General features: G+C 35.3%; 1 protein-coding gene across 1 annotated transcript in view; it reads right to left on the bottom strand.

The window, feature by feature from the left end:
• The window catches only part of MALRD1 (MAM and LDL receptor class A domain containing 1), a 534,334-nt gene that overhangs the window by 156,547 nt on the left and 359,285 nt on the right, over window positions 1-18,502 (bottom strand). The window contains exon 31 of the mRNA XM_033100523.1: window positions 12,975-13,136. Within this exon, the coding sequence (XP_032956414.1) occupies window positions 12,975-13,136 (162 nt within the window). The remainder of the gene's footprint in view (window positions 1-12,974; window positions 13,137-18,502) is intronic.

Below are 18,502 nucleotides of genomic sequence, written 5' to 3'. Positions count from 1 at the left end.
TTACCTGAAAATAGAGATCCTATAAAAATTAATAGGAAATTAATACACATAGATCTGGAATGCCTTTGTATATTTAATTATGGAGACGATACATACCTTCATAGGGATGTTATCACACAGTCATAAATATTCTCCAACAGGTCTGAGACTCTCGAACTTCATAAAATGAATAAAAATTTCTAATTTTTTTCTCTTTTTTTCTCATTAGTTTCAGGTGTACAAAACAACATAATGATTAGATATTTACACCCCTCACAAAGTGAGAACCCCAACTAGTCTACTACCCATCTGACACCTTACATAGTTTTTACATTATTGAGTATACTCCCCACACTGTATTTCACATCCCCCTATTTTGTGACTACCAACTTGTACTTCCTAATCCCTTCACCTTTCTCACCCATTCCCCTACTCCCCCTCCCATTCAGCAACTATCAGTTTATTCTCTGTATGAGTCTATTAAAAAGTTACCAACTAAATATATAAGGAACTCATACAACTCAAAAAAAACCCACACAAAACAAACAAACAAAAATACAAACAAAAAAACAAGAAAACAATCAAATTAAAAAATGGGCAGAAGACATGAAGAGACATTTCTCCAGAGAGGACATACAAATGCAAATAGACATATTAAAAAATGCTCAACATCACTAATCATTAGAGAAATGCAAATAAAAACCACAATGAGATATCACCTCACCCCAGTCAGAATGGCTATCATCAACAAAAGAAATAGTGACAAGTGTTGGAGAGACTGTGGAGAAAAAGGAACCCTCATACACTGTGGGTGGGAATGCAGATTGGTGCAGCTGCTCTGGAAGGCAGTGTGGAGGTTCCTCAAAAATTAACAATAGAATCACCATATGACCCAGCAATCCCCCTCCTGGGTATCTACCCAAAAAATCTGAAAACATTTATCCATAAAGACATATGTGCTCCAACGTTCATTGTAGCTTTATTTACGGTGGCCAAGACATGGCAACAACCAAAGTGTCATTTGATAGATGAATGGATAAGGAAGTTGTGGTATATATACACAATGGAATACTATTCTGCCATAAGAAAAGATGAAATTGCACCATTTGCGACAACATGGGTGTATCTTGAGATTATAATGTTAACTGAAATAAGTCAGATAGAAATAATGTGATTTCACTGATATGTGGTACATAAAACTGAAAACAAAAGAACAAGACAAACATATGAAGAAACAAAAACTCAGACACAGACAATAATTTAATGGTTACCAGAGGGTAAGGTGGGAGGGGTTTGGCAAAAGAGGGTAAAGGGAATCAAATATATGGTGATGGAAAGAGAACTGACTCTGGATGGTGAACACACAATGTAATACATAGATGACGTATTACAAAACTGTACACCTGAGATCTGTGTAACTTTACTAACAACTGTCACCCCAATAAACTTTAATTTAAAAAAAATTACCAACTTTGAACTTCGACTATGTATTAGAAAAACATAAAAGATAAATAAAAGATAATGCCAAAATAAAGAATAACATCGGTTCGTCTCTGAAAATGATGGAACAAGGAACTATCATAATTTGGGCAATAATTCAAAAAGTATTATTTTTGGACATAAGAAGACCACATGTTAATATTTAATTATTAGGATGTAATATACATATATAATATGTATTCTGAAGATGATATATCAGATTAGATTGTAATTACACCACATTGCTTTATACATACATATATATATATATATATATATATATATATATATGTATATTTTAAAGTACTTTTCACTTAAAGTGCTTTGAAGTTAAACAGATCATTTTTGCAGTTGCTAGCAGCAAGTGTATGAGTTCATAAGCAAGAGATTGCACATCCTCAAAGATATCCAGAGACGGGTACTTTTCAATATATTTTTAGTCAATTTCAGTGTTTTATTCACTTGATAGACAACAAAGCCTTTTTTACATCTGCAGTGTAATACGGTATAGAATAGGGCTGTCTAATAGAAACATACTGTGAGCCACATATGTAGTTTAAAAAGGTAAAAAGAAACAGGTTAATTTTAGTACTATATATTTTTTTACCTTAATGTATCCATAATGCTATAATTTCAGCATAGAATCAATGTCTAAATCATTAATAACTTTTATATTCTGGGTTTCTTTTTTCTTTTCTTTTTTTACTGCATATTCAAAATTCAGTGTGTATTTTATACTTACAGCACAACTCAGTTTGGACCAGCCACATTTCAAGGGCTCACTATTTCCACGTGGCTGGTGACTATCATTTTGGAGAGCGTAGGCTATAGAAAAAAGTCTTTTGAGTCAGAATTTGGTGTTCCAATTCCCCTGGCCAGTCGCCCCTGTGATTTGGTCAAGGTTTTTAACCTTTAGAAGAATTTGGTATCTTTTACATCACAATCCTTTCAAAAGGATCCAATGAGATAATACAAGCAAATTTTTTTCTACAATTTCTGACTCCTAGGAAACATTTAACAGATGTTAGTGCTCTTCTTCTAAATCCCTTGAGATTTCTCTTTATGTTGTTTGCGGGAAAAAAAGTCCTTTTGTTTAGTTTTGCAAATGGAAAATAAGAGCGAGTATTCAACATCCATTTATAAAACTGGAAACAGTAATGCAGGTAACCTCATTCTAATGGCTACGCATGAAAATTTCTTTAACTTAACCCCCGCCCCCCCACCACTCTGTAAGTCCTAAGCCACTCCCCACTTGTTTGATTGTTGATGGATCCCTTGTTTACTACTCCCCTTTTCCTCTTTTTCCCATACCACTTATCAATTTCCAATAAATTATATAAAATTTTTATTTATAATGCTGGATATTGATTTTCTACCCCCTTCTGCTACAATGTCGGCCACATGATCTTAGAGATCTTTCTCTGATTTGTTCAACATGTATATGTACCTAGAACAGTGGTTAGCAATGAATCGGCTCAACAAATATTTGTTAAATGAATGAATGATTCAAAACATGTTTGTTTTTTTCACCTTGCCAATGTGTATCATTTTCTGTGACACCTGTAGAAACTTCTATTTAGTTACAGGTTTTTTTTTAAAGTAGTGGCTGAAGCATCACACAAACCACAGATGGTTTCTTTTAGCATTCTTCTCAGCTGTTAATTTTATTGTAATTATTATTACTAGCAGTAGCAGCAGTAGTAATACATTAGTAATTAGCACCCCTTTAAGAATCAAGAAACATATTATTTTAAACAGAAATTTATTCTAAACCGAATAAATTCCAAAGTATATTTAAGGATTAGATAGAATAAAAGAAAGATTTACAAATCATATTATTTGATATGTATCAATATCATTTGAATTTTGTATATCTAACTCCATATCACTGAACAAGCCCTAACCCTTCCCCCAAAATAAATATGGGAATCTCCCTCTACTAAATATCAGAGACCAGGGTGAGATGGTGATACAAGCCTGGAATGAAACAGAGGTTAAGTGGCACTGAATATGGAGATTCATGCAGAAGTGTAACTAAGGACAACACATGCTATAGTGATGACCTGGAGAAGGGCTTGGATTGGGTTCCATACACTAGGAATTCAGGTTTACAGAAGTCATTTAGCTTCTCTTGTTCCTCATCTGTAGTGTAGAAATAACATCTGTCCTGTCTGCCCACAGGAAGTAATCATCTGCCTAGCTTGCAGGGCTTTGTCCACCGACTATCAAGTAAGTTATATTTATTGAACACTTCATGCTTTAAATTGCTATTATACACATTAGAGCATTAGCATCATTAAGATCGTTTGGGGGTATTTTTTGACCTTGTGGTGTGAATACAGAATTGCACAATAGTTAAGCATATGAGTTATATCAGGCAGTATATTACATTCCAGTTACTTTACAAACATCTAATTAATTCCTACTCTCAGTTCCCATCACGTCGTGTGTGGTATTTAATAGGCATTCATTAATAAAGTTGTGTTAATCAACATACTTTGCTGTTAATAAATACAGAAGGAGAGACAGATCCAAGTAACATGAGCCCTACATAAGTATTTTTCAAGTGCTATTCAATCTTAAATGCTGAAGTGAAGGTAAAAATAGCAAAAGATGTGACTCTTGCCCTACTAGATTTTATAGTCTAAAGGTGAAAGTGGCCAATTATATCATTACAAAGAAAAGAAAGTTATGAAGCAACGGAAAACAGAGACAGCAGCCTTCTCTTTTATGCCTTTGTCAATTCATGTCACGCAAATGTCACTCTTGCCATTAAATCCCCTATATACTAAGTTTAAATACTATTCACGTGCAGACTAGAGAGTGGATTAATGTTTCTAGTTTCTCTCCACAACTTTGGTAATGGCTCCAGCAAGACTCATAAATAGGCCTGTGATGGGCAATGAAAATGTCCTCCTTATGTATCTAATTCTTTATCTTGGTAACAATAAGTGAAAAGATCCATAAACACAGCTTTAATTAACAGCAAACCTTTGCTGCTTAGAAATAGACCATAGGCCTCTTTGAATCTGTTGGCCTTCTCAGAAAGAATTTTGTTTTTCCCAGAGGGTAAAAATTAATGAATGTCCTTACAATTTATTTAGTAGCCCATTGTCTCAGAGATGCCTAAATAAGTTCAGTGAGCTGTATTCCTGTATAAAGGATGATACAATCAAGCTGCTTTGAAGAGAATACACTGCAAAAATATACTGTCTAAAGTAGTGATTAACAGGGAGGATAATATTCTGTCAGAATGATTACTTTTCTTTATCTGTGGACATTACTTATGTACATCATTGCATAAATAATCAGATTGAAAACATTTCATGTGGTTTTTAATGAGCTCACACAAGCTATAAAAGTTCAAAAAAGAAAATAAACACTGACATTAATAGTCCTTAATTGTTCCATTAAAAGCTATTAATTGAGGGATAGATCCAAGATGGAGGAGTAAATAAACATTATGCCTGCGTCCTTCCAAGAACACATTAAAATTACAACTAAATTATAGAACAATAAACCTGGAGAAACATCTGAAGTCTAGCCAAACAGAAGTCCTATAACTGAAAATATAAAGAAGAAGCCACATCGAGATCGGTAGGAGGGGCAGAGACACAGAATGGGCCCCAAACCTCCCTGTGGTGGTTGAGAATCAGAAGAGATATCTCAGCTGTGGAGGTTTTCCCCAGAGGAGCAAGGCATCCCACATCAGGCTCCACAGCATGGAGTACAGGTGCCAGAAAGAGGAGCCCCACAACATCTGGCTGTGAAAAACAGTGGGGATTCCGAATGTTTGGGTGGAATAAAAGGCTATGGGAAACCCAGACATCCTCTTAAGCAGTCTGTATACAGACTCATTCACTCTCAAACGCTCACCTTGGGCTCCAATGAGGGACAATGACTTGGGGGGCCTCGGAGACATATTTAGGGCAACTGAGGTGTGTGGCTGCAGGGGGAGAACTGGTAGACAGTTGGTATTTTGCCTATGAGGAGTCCTCCTCTTGTGCAATCAGTAGGCGGACGCCATCTTTCCTGTGTTGAGCCCGCACCCCACAGGCCAAGTCAGAATCTGATTGGTCTGGTGAGCTCTGAAGCTCCACCCTCCTGACTCAGCCTGCCCCCCCTCCCGCCCCACCCAACTCATGCACTGCCAGAGGCACTTTCTCCATGAGCAGCCAGCCCCTCCCACATTGTACTCTTTCTTGGAAAACTATCAGAGTCCATGGGCCTCAGCCCGGTGTCAACTGGCTTTGGTGTGCTCTGAGACTTTTGTTCAGTTGCTCCAGGCTCAGCAGTGGCAGCAAACCAGAATCTACATTAACCTAGTGATCAAAACTCTTCCCACTCTTATGACCCCCTGAGACCCTGCCTCACCCAACTCACATACTGCAGGAGGCTTTATCAGTGGCTGAACCTTAAGGGAGTAGGCAGGTGGCAGCAGGCCTCAGGGTATCCTGGCTTTTTGTGGAGTTGCCCCAGGCCTGGTACTGGTGGCAGACATCCTCAGGTTGCAGCATGCCCTTTCCCATATGCCTCCAGGTACTACATAGGCAGCGACCAACCATGGATCACTTTGTAGCTCTTGCCATGTACTCCCCAGCTGGTCACAGGCAATGAGTGATGTAGGTCTTCACCAGAGCCCCTCCCAAGAGGCCCCAGAACCAACATACTTGGAGTTTTGCTTCAGACCACAGCAGAGCACCACCCAATTAGCCCCACAAGCAGCATACACAAAGGGCAGTCTCAACAAGCACCAGAGCCTGCTGGGGAAAATCCTGCTCCAAGGGGAAAGCTCTCTGCACAGTAGCCCATAAGCTGTGAATATGGGCAAATCTCACAGTCAGTCAGCCTAAGGGTCAATCCCACCCAATGACATACCAATAGCAATCAAGGCTCAACTATAACAAGAGGGCACACACAACCCACACAAGATACATTCCTGGAGCACCTGGCTCAGGTGACCAGAGAGACTCTGCCACTGGTCCCTACTGGATACCTACTACATAAGGCTACCTGGCCAAGACTGAAAGACATAGCAAATGTAACTAATACATAGAAAAAAGCACAGAGAGTCAGCCAAAATGAGGAAACAAAGAAATGCCTCCCAAATGAAAGAACAGGGGAATCTTTCAGAAAAAGAACTAAATAAAATGGAGGCAAGCAACTTACCAGAGACAGAGTTGAAAACAATTGTTATAAGAATGCTCAAGGAATTTAGTAAGTACTTCAACAAAGATTGCAAGCATAAAAAAGGACATAGAAGCCATAAAAATGAACCAGTCAGAAATAAAGAATACAATAACTGAAATGAAGAATGAACCAGAAGGAATCACCAGCAGACTAGATGAAGCAGAGGACTGAATCAATGATTTGGAAGACAATGTAGCAGGAAACACCTAATTGGAACAGCAAAAACAAAAAAAAAGAATCCTCCCCCCCACCAAAAAAAAAAAAAAAAGGATAGTTTAAGAGACCTCTGGGACATCATCAAGTGTAACAGCATTAGCGTCATAGGGTACCAGAAGGAGAAGGGAGAAAGCAAGTGTTTGAGAACCTATTTAAAGAAATAATGACTGAAAAATTTCCTAACCTGGCCAAGGAAATAGACATACAAGTCCAGAAAGTGTAGAAAGTCCCCAAAAAGATGAACCAAAATAGACCCATAACAAGACAACATTATAATTAAAATGGCAAACGTTAAAGAAGGCAGCAAAAGAAAGGCAACTAGTAACTTATAAGGGAGCTCCCATAAGACTATCAGGTGATTTCTCAACAGAAACTTTGAAGACCAGAAGGGATGGGCAGGAAATATTCAAAGTGATGAAAACCAAGGACCTACAAGCAAGACTTTGCTACCCACCTGGGCTATCATTTCAAATTGAAGGACAGATAAAGAGTTTCCCAGACAAGAAAAAGCTCATACCAAACCAGTATTGCAAGGAACCTTAGAGGGACTTCTTTAAAATGGGAAAAAAAAAGGATCAAAATTATGAATAATAAAATGGCAGTAGCTACATATCTATCAACAATTACTTTCAATGTAAATAGATTAAATGCTCCAATCAAAAGACATAGGAGGGCTGAATGGATAAGAAAACAAAACCCTTACATATGCTGCCTACAAGAGACTCACTCAGATTGAAAGGCACACTCAGACAGAAAATAAAGGAATAGGATAAGATATTTCATGAAAATGGAAATTAAACAAACAAACAAACAATCAAACAAAAAAAGCTGGAGTAGCAATATTTATACCAGATTAAAAAAACCTTTAAAACAAAGGCTATAAGAAGAGACAATGAAAGACCCAGTAATCCCACGTTAGGGTATTTATCTGAAGAAATCTAAAACATTTCTTCAAGGGGACATGTGCATCCATATGTTCACTGCAGCACTGTTTACAATGGCCAAGATGTGGAGGCAGCTTAAGTGTCTGTCATGGAAGAATGGATAAAGAAAAGGTGGTACATATATACAATGGAACATTGCTCAGCCAGGGAAGGGAATGGGTTCTTGCCATCTGTGGTGGCATGGATGGACCTGGAGGACATTGTGCTGAGTGGAGTATGTCAGATAGTAAAAGACAGATGCAATGTGATTTCACTTATATGTGGAGTCTAAGAACAAAATTAACAAACAAAACAAAAAAAACCTCATAGATACATTTTTATGATTGCCAGGTCGAAGCAGGTTTGAGGGTGGGTGAAAGAAGGGGAAGGGATTAAGAAGTACAAATTGGTTGTTACACAGTAGTCAGGGGATGTAGGGTAAGCACAACAAAAATAGTCAATAATATTGTAATAACTATGTATAGTGTCAGATGTGTACTAGATTTGTTGGAATGATATATGGGAGGGAGTTGGATGGCAGGGTAAAACAGGTGAAGAATTAAAACACACAAATTAGTAATTACAAAATAATCATGGGAAGTAAAGTAAAGCATAGGGAATGTAGTCAATAATATGGTAATAACTACGTACAATGCCAGGTGGCTACTAGTCAGGGAGATCACTTGTTAAATTATATGTATGTTTCACCACTATGCTGTACACCTAAAATTAATATAAAATAAGATTGAATGTTAAAAAAAGCTATCAACTGAACACTTATGTTTGGCTTTTTGAAAAATGCATAGAATCTTCTCATGTTCTTTGATTATACTTTCATCTTTTCCTAAATTGAGCCTACAATACGTTTGTACCATTAGTAACATTATACCAGTAGACCCGCTCTGTAGTTTTCAAATTCTGTCTAAAGGAAAAAAAAGAAATTACTGCAAATGTTATTTAAGAACTCACAGATAAATGAACAAACAAAACAGAAACACACTCATCAGTAGAGAGAACAAACTCATAGTTGCCAGATGGGAGAGGGTCTGGGGGTCTGGGTGAAAAAGGTGAAGGGATAAAGAAGTACAAATTGGCAGTTACAAAATAGTCACAAGGATGTAAAGTATAGCATAGGGAATATAGTCAATAATATTGTAATAGCTATGCATGATGTCAGGGGATACTAGACTTATCCAGGTGATCACTTCATAAGGTATATAAATGTGTAATCACTATGTTGTACACCTGAAACTAATAGAATACTTAATGTCAACTGTAATTAAAAATAAATAAATAAAAACAAAGAAATCATAGGCATTTGTATCTACATGTTATTGTCTGTATTTTAGTAGCAAAAGTAAAAATTGGCTTATTTCTCATAACTTCTCAAAGTAAAGAAACATATATTTATCCTTAGGATGAAAAATGTATATTCCTTATTGATATCTATTACAGTGAAAGTGTTAGAAAATAATTTGAGTTTAATATTAGGTAATTTTGACATATCCAAATGTAGAAGTCTAGTTATAACTAAAACTATATTGCTAAAAATATTCTATAATATATAAACTTATTCACACTATACTTCACTAAACACAAAGCTTGTAGAAGTTTTACTATCGGGATTACTAGAGAAAATTTTCTTTTTTTTTGCTTATTTATATCTTTAAATTTTTAGAGAAAGATGTAATCCTTAGAAATGTAAAATTGAGAAAAAGAAGTATTGAAGAAAAAATAAATATTAACGACTGAAAAGCAATAGGTCAGGTTTTTTTAAGTGATAAAACTTAAAAATATCCACCACAATTCTACAAACACGTAAACATTCTATCATCATACTCATAAATGTTGAATTTTCTTTTGAGGTGCAATTCCTGTTTTTACTTATTTTCTTTTTCTTTTTGGATTTATTCCCACTCTCCTTTACTGCAACCCTATTACCTATCCAAGTAGTAATCCATGTTAATAAATAAGTATGTATCCTTTATCATACTTTTCTCCATGCTCATATAGTTATCCATAGACATGTCTGCATACATACTTATTCATAGGCATAAATAAGGGGGTGTTAGTCATTCTTTGCTTTAGAAAATTTGGATCATACTACATAACCATTTTGCATATTGCTTTACTCATTTCACAGTATCCTTTGGAAATTGTTACACATCAACTGTAAAGCACCAAACTCTCTCTTTTTAGTTGCTGCGTGATATTGCATGCTATGGATTTAAAAAAATTACACTGGCCTCCAGGCTGTACCTCTAGGGATGGGAGGGTGGGGGTTGATTTTGGCTCCCAGGGAATAATTGGAAAATTTTAAAGATATTTGAGTCGTCAAGACCAGGGAGAGGAGTGCTACTGGCATCTTGTGGGTAGAGATCATGGATATTGCCAAACATCCTACAGTACAGAGGCCAGCTCTACAACAATTAAAATGATTATCCAAAACCTAACTAGTGTCCAGGTTGAGACACCCATCAGGCATACTCTGATCTCAGAGCATTTGGCACTGGCTATCACTCTGGCTGGAGCACTCTTGCCTTAGGTATCCACATGGCTCACTCTCTCACCTCTTTCAAGCCTTTTACCGAACTATATTTTCTCTATGAAGCCTATTTTGATCAACCTGCTTAAATTATAATCTTTCCGCAACTCCAAAGCACACACAGATCCTTTGGCCTTCCCAATCCTAGTTACTCCATTCTTTCTTTCCCCGCAGTTTCCAGCAGTCCATATAATTTATTTACATATTATGTTTGTTCATTATCTTTTCCCTCCTTGTAGGATGTGAACTCCAGTGTGGCAGTGATTTTTGTCTGTATTATTCCCTAATGCATTCCCAGGACCTCAAAAAGTGCCTGGTATTCAATCAACCAATAAAGCAACAAAGGACAAAATAAATGATTGTATGAATAATGGGCATTCATTTTATTTCCCATTTTTTAAAACTATATAATGCTGAAGTAAATATCCTATACACATATATGTACATGGTTTTTTTTCTCTAAATTTCTCTATATCCAGAATGCTTTCCAAAATGGAAAATTTCCCATCACCACGTATGAGTATCCTTCTCGTGCTCCCCCACCTCCATCTCTCAGCCATCTATAGGTGGTTTTTGAAAATCTTTTTCCATCTTTTTATTATTTTAATTTGAATTTTTCTGATGACTTGTGAACTGGAGTTTCGTTGAATATATTTGTTGATTATTTGAATTTGATCATCTGTGAATTGGTTTTGTAAATCTTTTCTGGTTGTTAAAATTGTCATTTCTAGTAAGTTTGTAAGAGTTATCTATCTATCTATCATCTGTAATCTGTAAAAAAACCTTTTTTTTCCTAAACTATTATTTGCCTGTTGATTTTGTTTATGGAATTTTTAGACCACAGTTACAATTTTACGTAATCAAATATATACATCATTTCTTTTGTAGCTTCTAGACTTTTGGAAGTTAAATTCTGCCTTTAAATTACATATAGTTTACCCTCTGTTTTCTTGCAAAAATTTTATAATTATTGGTTACAATTAAGTCCTTAATCTATCTGGAATATATTTCTGTATACGAAATATACAGAAGAAAAATGGGTTTAATTTAATTTCTTTGCAGGTGGATAACTAAATATACAAGCACAATATTAAAGAATACATCTTTTCCCCCACTGAATTAACCTTTGTTATATATTAAATCCTCCTAATTACTGATCTCAGTGTCTTGATTTTCTATCCTGTTCTATTAACCTATAACCTGGTGTATAATAACTTCAAGTATTTTAAGAAAAAAAACTTGGTCAAAGGAAGAGGAGATACAACTTGGCAGGTCAAAAAGAATATTCAGTTTGAAGATGAATTAGGGAAAAACTTCAAAATCAGAGTGAACACCCATGTTGTAATTGAACATCATGACATTTTCAATCTGCCTGATATATTTATTCATATATATATATATATATATATATATACACACACACACATATATATATATAATTTCTCTTTTCATTAGTGTTATTAATAAAATGGTAGTATCAATCTCATATACTTTTCCTATGGAAAGTTATTTTAACTCCATACAATATTGCTCTTTTTCATTGTGCCTAGGCTCCCATTGTTTTGAATAATATTTTCAGTTAGGATTCTCCAGAAATGCAGAACTAATAGGATGTATATAAATATGGAAAGATATTTGTTACACATAATTGACTCGTGATTATGGAGACTGGCAAATCCCAAACCTGCAGTGTGGGCCAGCAGGTTGGAGAACCAGAAGAATCAATGGTGCAGATCAAGTCAAGGCCATCTGTTTGAGAATTACCTCTTCCTTGGGCAGCCAGTCTGTTTGGTCTATTCAGGCCATCAACTGATTGCACGAGGCCCACCCACAATATGGAGGGCAATCTGCTCAAAGTTCACTCGTTTAAATGTTCACCTCATCCAAAACCCCCCTCCAAGTTCACACATATATTTAACCATCACAAATATCTTAGGTTATTTTTTATTCCTAAGAATAGTTAGAAAAATTTGAACCCCAGGAAAAGTTATCTCTAAAAAAAGTTATTTTTATCCTCAGGAAAAGTTGATTCCTAAGGTAAGTGCTGAATAGGCAAGACTTCAGGGTCAAAGTAAATAAGATTATGAGCCTACTTATGCTCTGACTTCGTTAACTGTAAAACCATTAATGACTGCATTCATCTCAAATCACAATGCAGGAAGCAAGACTCACCAAGACTTTGTGGATAGCTGCTCATTCCTTCCAGCACCACCTATCTTTCACATGTCCACATCTGCACTTCCGAGGAACTGGAATAAAACTGGTGGCCAGCTACTGGCCATTGTGGCATCACGAGAACTCTAATCATTGTTAATTTTATACCTTTGTCTATTGCCTGCATTCATCTGAATGCCTCCTACTTGTCCCTGCCCTAATTGGTGGCTTTAAGAACACATTTAGGTTAGAGGTAATAAAGTCTGTGAGTCTCCTAAAACATGAGTCATGGATTTCCTTGTTGTAATGTCAGTTTTGGGTCTATTCAATGATTCAGGGGTTAAATAGAAGGGACTAACTCTCTTTTCATAAAACCTATTGAGCTCTACTCCCCACAGACAGAACGATGCACTCTGACACTCACTCAGCTAGTTAAAGCAGGTTTCCAGGAGTGGATAACTTGGCCCGTGTATCTTCACTAGATTTACCTGGTGTGTGATCGGAGTCTGCACGCCATGCTTCCACAGGAATTCTGCTGCCAATGGCCCAATCCAAGTCATCTTCAGAGTCTTGAGTAAGACCGCAGGCTGTGGTCCAGTTTCCTGAAGATGTTTCAAAATTGCAGCTTCCCATTGTGCTTGTATACTGGCCTAAGGAAACAAAAATATTAACGGAATGCTCTGGAAATGCATATCATACTACATTTGTGATGATTTTAAATTAGTATGTGTATATTCTAGTTCGTGATAAATTTATAGAACCAGAACATTTATACTCATTGATAACATCAGTTGAACAACGTAGCTTTTTTTTTTTTTTTTTTTTTTAAATCACAGGGTCTAGAAGCAGTGCATGAATACTGTCACTTATCCATTAAGGGTTATATTGATTTACTAATAATATTCATAAATGATAGATAAAACTGCGTCTACACATAAACAATGAACATAACATTAGGATAATACAGATAATTTAAGTCAAATCAATCAACAGCTGCAGTTGCTTGGATATTTAATTCAGTCCCTCTGCTTACTCTGCTGTTTGAACAGCATGGACCATTACAGAGGCAAAATCATTTACTAAAGGAAAGGTGCCCTCAAGAGATAGTAAACGGTATAGGGCACAAACGCTTTCGGCTTACCATACCAATCACCCACTTACAAACTTTCAGAGCTAGTCATCAAACAATGAAAGAAATTCTCTTCCAAAAGTGGTGATTGATCACTCACTAAAATTAAGTTATTCACAATAAGAAAAATTACGGGATAATAACTGAATCTCCTATCTAGTTATCTGTGAAAAGTGCTATCATAACTCCCGGATATCTGCTTTCATTTTTCTTTCTTTTTTTTTTTTTTTTTGCACAGCAGTTATTATTTTTGAGCATTCACTGTAAAAACTGACGGTGTTGTACAGAATGAATGAATTACTGGGTGACTGAATCAGTGTGAATCAACTGAGATCGTCGTTGACTTTTCTTTTCTTTTTAGAAAGATGAAGTTCGCATTATTTTTACCATTTCTTCTCTCGGTGGTTTCTCGTGCATAACTTTTTCTTAACATAAAACACATTCGCATATAGAAACTTCATCAGAAGAAAAATCTGCTGTGAAAATGGATGCCAAACATATAGCAAATAAAGCTTTAATATTTTTACAGAAAACTTTCTGGATCCCTGAGAGTATTTTCATAAAATATCAGCATTTCACTTTTCAGGCATGATTGTATCTTATCTCCCAGAATACAATCATTTTTAATTATATACATTTCTTTCATTCATTCCACATGACTTATAATCCACTGATTTTTGTGTGCATATGTATGGGCTCTGTATATCGTTTCTTATGCTTGTCACACCAGATTACATGATTTAGATAGGTTTCTATTATGCAAACAATATGGATAAAAGTGAGAAATTGAGTTCTTCATGTGTTTAGCTAACACAACTGTAAACGTGAAGTCTTCTAATGTACATACAAAATAGTCATAATATGTTTTTAGAACAATGTCACATACAGGTTCTGCACTGTGTCTTTCTACATAACTGACTCCCTGACACATAGGCCCTACGATTATTCTATATCCTTTTCCATTCTCTGTGATCACTCATATTCCTCCTTGCTTATTTAGCATATGGCTTTATCTTTAGCTCTAAGTATATCTACACAATCCGGATAAATTCTCTTATATTTCCTTCTTTGTACCTCAAATTATGTCACTTTTCCTTTTCTCTTTCCAAAGGCTAATTTCAGCTTGGGCTCAACTTCTTATCGATACTGCTATTAGCATTCCACAGCCTCATTTGTTTCAAAGTTATACAACTTTTCCATGTCCTTCAATCTCACATTTTCTACTAATTCCTTTCTTATAATTTGCAGGCATAGTCGTGGTGACCCTCTCGATTTAAAACATCATATATTTATTTGCTTAAATTTCTCACTCTATATCTTCACTCATTCTGTCCCCCAGCCTTTCACACTTTTATGTAGATGGCCCACAAATCTGCAGCCATGATGAAATGCAAGTGTTTATCTTCAAATGCTTGTTGTACATTCCACTTGCAACATACAATTGTAACCTGAAAACCAACAGACCTAAAACAAACTCATAATTCACCCCTCCTAATGGGTTCATCTCTTTGAAATTACTGATTAATTTCGTAGCCTGAAACTTCTCTTTTTAAAGATTCAAACTTTAGAGTTACCTTTGATTCTATATTTTTCATTTCCATTTCCAATCAATAACCAATATTTGTAGATTCTCCTTTTGAGAACTTGGGGAGGAATTGAGTATATAAAAAAGTCAGTTATCTGAAGATGGCAGAGCATACAGAAGGGAGGGGTCCATACAGTTCTATACTTTTGATGATAAGGGTTACTAAATTAACCAACTCTAGAATTCCCTTGCTTTTGGGTTTGTATGATTTGAGAGAATATATTTTTCTTATTGTCCATATCCATTAAAAATGCATTTGATTCCAAGAAAATAAAAATCCAAATAACAGTAGCTTGAAAAGACAGAATTAATTTATCTCAAGTCAGGAAGTTGTCAGTTTAAGGCTGGCATTGTGGTTCAACTGTACAGTTGTGGAGCTCCCATTTTCCATGCCTCCTTTCTGTCATCTTATCATCTTCATGCTTATTCATAGCTGCAAGATGACTGCTGTACTTCCCAGTGCCACAAATATTCAAGACATTGAAAGAAATGCAAAGAGAAAAGAGTTTTGTTTTTATTTTTGTAATATTCTGGTGCTTTTTCTTTCTGGAAGAGATAGCTTCCTCAAATTTCTGTGGGTATCTCATTGGCCTCTGGTGGCCCAAAGAAGTTTGGAGATAATGGTATTTGTAGCTGGTCACAATTCTGCCCCAAATAAATTTGCAGTTCTGATTTTAAAGAACAAAAAGGCAATTAGCAGGGACTACCACGCTGTTTAAACTGGTCAAAGTTGGAATTTCTGCTACAAGTATCTTAATGATTATATATACCTTCTCTTCTCCATTCCATCTAGCAAATCATACTCATCCTTGAATGTCCAATTTATGTACCAACTCTCCCTTTCCAGATCACGCCAGTTCTCACAGCATGTGTGTGTGTGTGTGTGTGTGTGTGTGTGTGTGTGTGTTTTATGGCACGAAACAGCACTTATAGTTGTTACCATTAATTTGGAAATCCATTATTTCTTTATTTTGCATTGTCTTCTTAATTATTGTTTACCACTGAATTACTATAAACATTTCCATGTGGTCAGGTCTTATTGGTGACCTGCATTATATATACCATGTGTGGTTCCATACATAATTACTGAATGATGGATGATATGAAGACTAATATTTAATGATGAATATGTATCAGTATTTTCAAAATGGCTTTTGCTTTAGAAAAAATATTTTTCAAATTGTGATCTTTATGATCCTTTGAAGGATTCAAAACATTACTAACACTCTTTTAAACAACTGGCATTTTCTCAATAGTATAATATTCAGCCATATGGTTGTATGGTCAGTGTAAATATTAATCAACTAATATATTTTTTAAAGAAATGGCTCCATAATTAATTATTTGTAATTCCTCATATCCACATATCTACCTTCTTTTCCCATACCATAATGCATTAACACAGGAATATTACATAATTTTTCCTCATTGTGAAATGGCTTCTTGAGGTGCTACATTGAGAAGAATTTTGAAGAATCCGGTACAGTGCGAAAGAGTGGCATAAGTGAATAAGGATGCTTGTCTCTGTAAGAGGCAGGAGAGAAAGCATCCACCCATATGCTGTACATCTCTAGCCTAGAACACAAGGCACACTCAATACATATTGTAGGTGGTCATTTCCTTCTGTGAAAAAAGAGAGCACATTTTTGCCTTAACTGTTTTCTTTTTAATTTAGTCTCATTTATTATAAATCATACATTTTGCAACAGGAGGTAGAGATATGAAAGACAATTTTATCGTTGCCCATAACCTAGAGTAAAAATTTACTCATAGGCAATAACTGCATTTATTTTCTGGTAAGTATAAAGGGCAAGCATATAAGACATTTACTGTGACTGACATTTCAAGTGAATATAAAAATAAATGATATGGAAGAAGCTAACATTATTAATCCTAGTAGACTGAACAAATATATTCTTTACGTTATTTCATTTCATTCTCAAAGCACTCAATAGGGCTGATGCTATTATATCCACTCTACAGATGAGGAAAGTGAGTCTTTGAAAATTAAAATAATTGCCCAACAAGTGAGAGTCAAAGTAAAAATGAAGACTTCAGTTTAATAACCCAAAAGGTCAATTCTTTCCTTGTATTTTACCAAAGGTCATTTTGAAAAGGTATTTGATTCCATTATTCATAATAGATTATCTGGCTTCAGGAATCCAGCCCTGATGATTTACACTGGAGAATGTATCAAAAAGACCATCAATATAAAATGTTAATGGAGTCAATTTGCAGAACCAATAAGTCACCTGTATATCTCTGTGTGCTGCGTAGTGTTCCTTTTGGATGTGAACAAAGTCTATCAAGGGGTTTTTAAGAAAAGTGACTATTTCATTTGTCAAGGTATTACTTTTATTTTAATAAATTCAACCACTTCTTGCAGTTGTCTATCAAAGTTGTGGGTAACACTAACAGATATAAGTATGTAATTGACTTCAATTTCTGAAAATCAAAAGTGCCTGTGTGTGTTTTCACATCAATAACTCAAACAGCTGTGAAAAAAAATCTTGTAGGGCTGTCTGAGAGGAAAAACAAGTGAAGCAAAAAAAAAAACAACAAAAAAACAAAACAAAACAACAAAACAAACAAACAAAAAAACATGGGTAGCATCACATTTGAAAAACCAAATACCTATAACTCTTTCTAATGTTTGTAAGCCTATTTCTATATTATATATACAGATGTGTATAGACACATGCGCGCGTGCACGCATACATACACACACACACACACACACACACACACACACATTGTTCATATGTACTCTTCAAATAAACTGTGATAACCTTATTCTTTATGGAACTTGTTACACTTTAAAATTAACCAGGAAATTTTTCATTTGCTAACAATGTTTTTTAAAAAAAAACAATATATTTTAATACATTTTTCTCCATAGTATTTTTTCCCCACAATAATAAGTGACTTTTTGAAGCCTAAGACAATTCCTTGTTTGTTTTTATATATCTGATGTTTAGAAAGTTGTTACTAGCCCATACTAGTAATAGGAGTAAATTGGAAAAGTATAATTTTTCGATAAATATTTTCAATATATGTACATATTTACATAAGAGGAAAATCATTTTACTCTCTGTAATAGCTTTTCTGTGTGCATGTGATAGTTGTCCTTTCCCCACTGGATTATGTATGTCAATGACATCATAATCAAATTCTTTTTCCCTTAGAACTTTTATGAATATGACTAATTTGTAAATGTCTTTCTGATGTTTATTAAATGCTCTACTTGTTATGTCTTGAGGGGAAACTGGTGATTTCACAAATGTTTTAGAGCACTGTTTTAG

The sequence above is a fragment of the Rhinolophus ferrumequinum genome (assembly GCF_004115265.2).
Source record: "Rhinolophus ferrumequinum isolate MPI-CBG mRhiFer1 chromosome 5 unlocalized genomic scaffold, mRhiFer1_v1.p scaffold_110_arrow_ctg1, whole genome shotgun sequence".
Taxonomy (NCBI): Eukaryota; Metazoa; Chordata; class Mammalia; order Chiroptera; family Rhinolophidae; genus Rhinolophus; species Rhinolophus ferrumequinum.
Note: the sequence above shows the minus strand (reverse complement) of the source record. Positions and strands in the feature narration are given on the sequence as shown.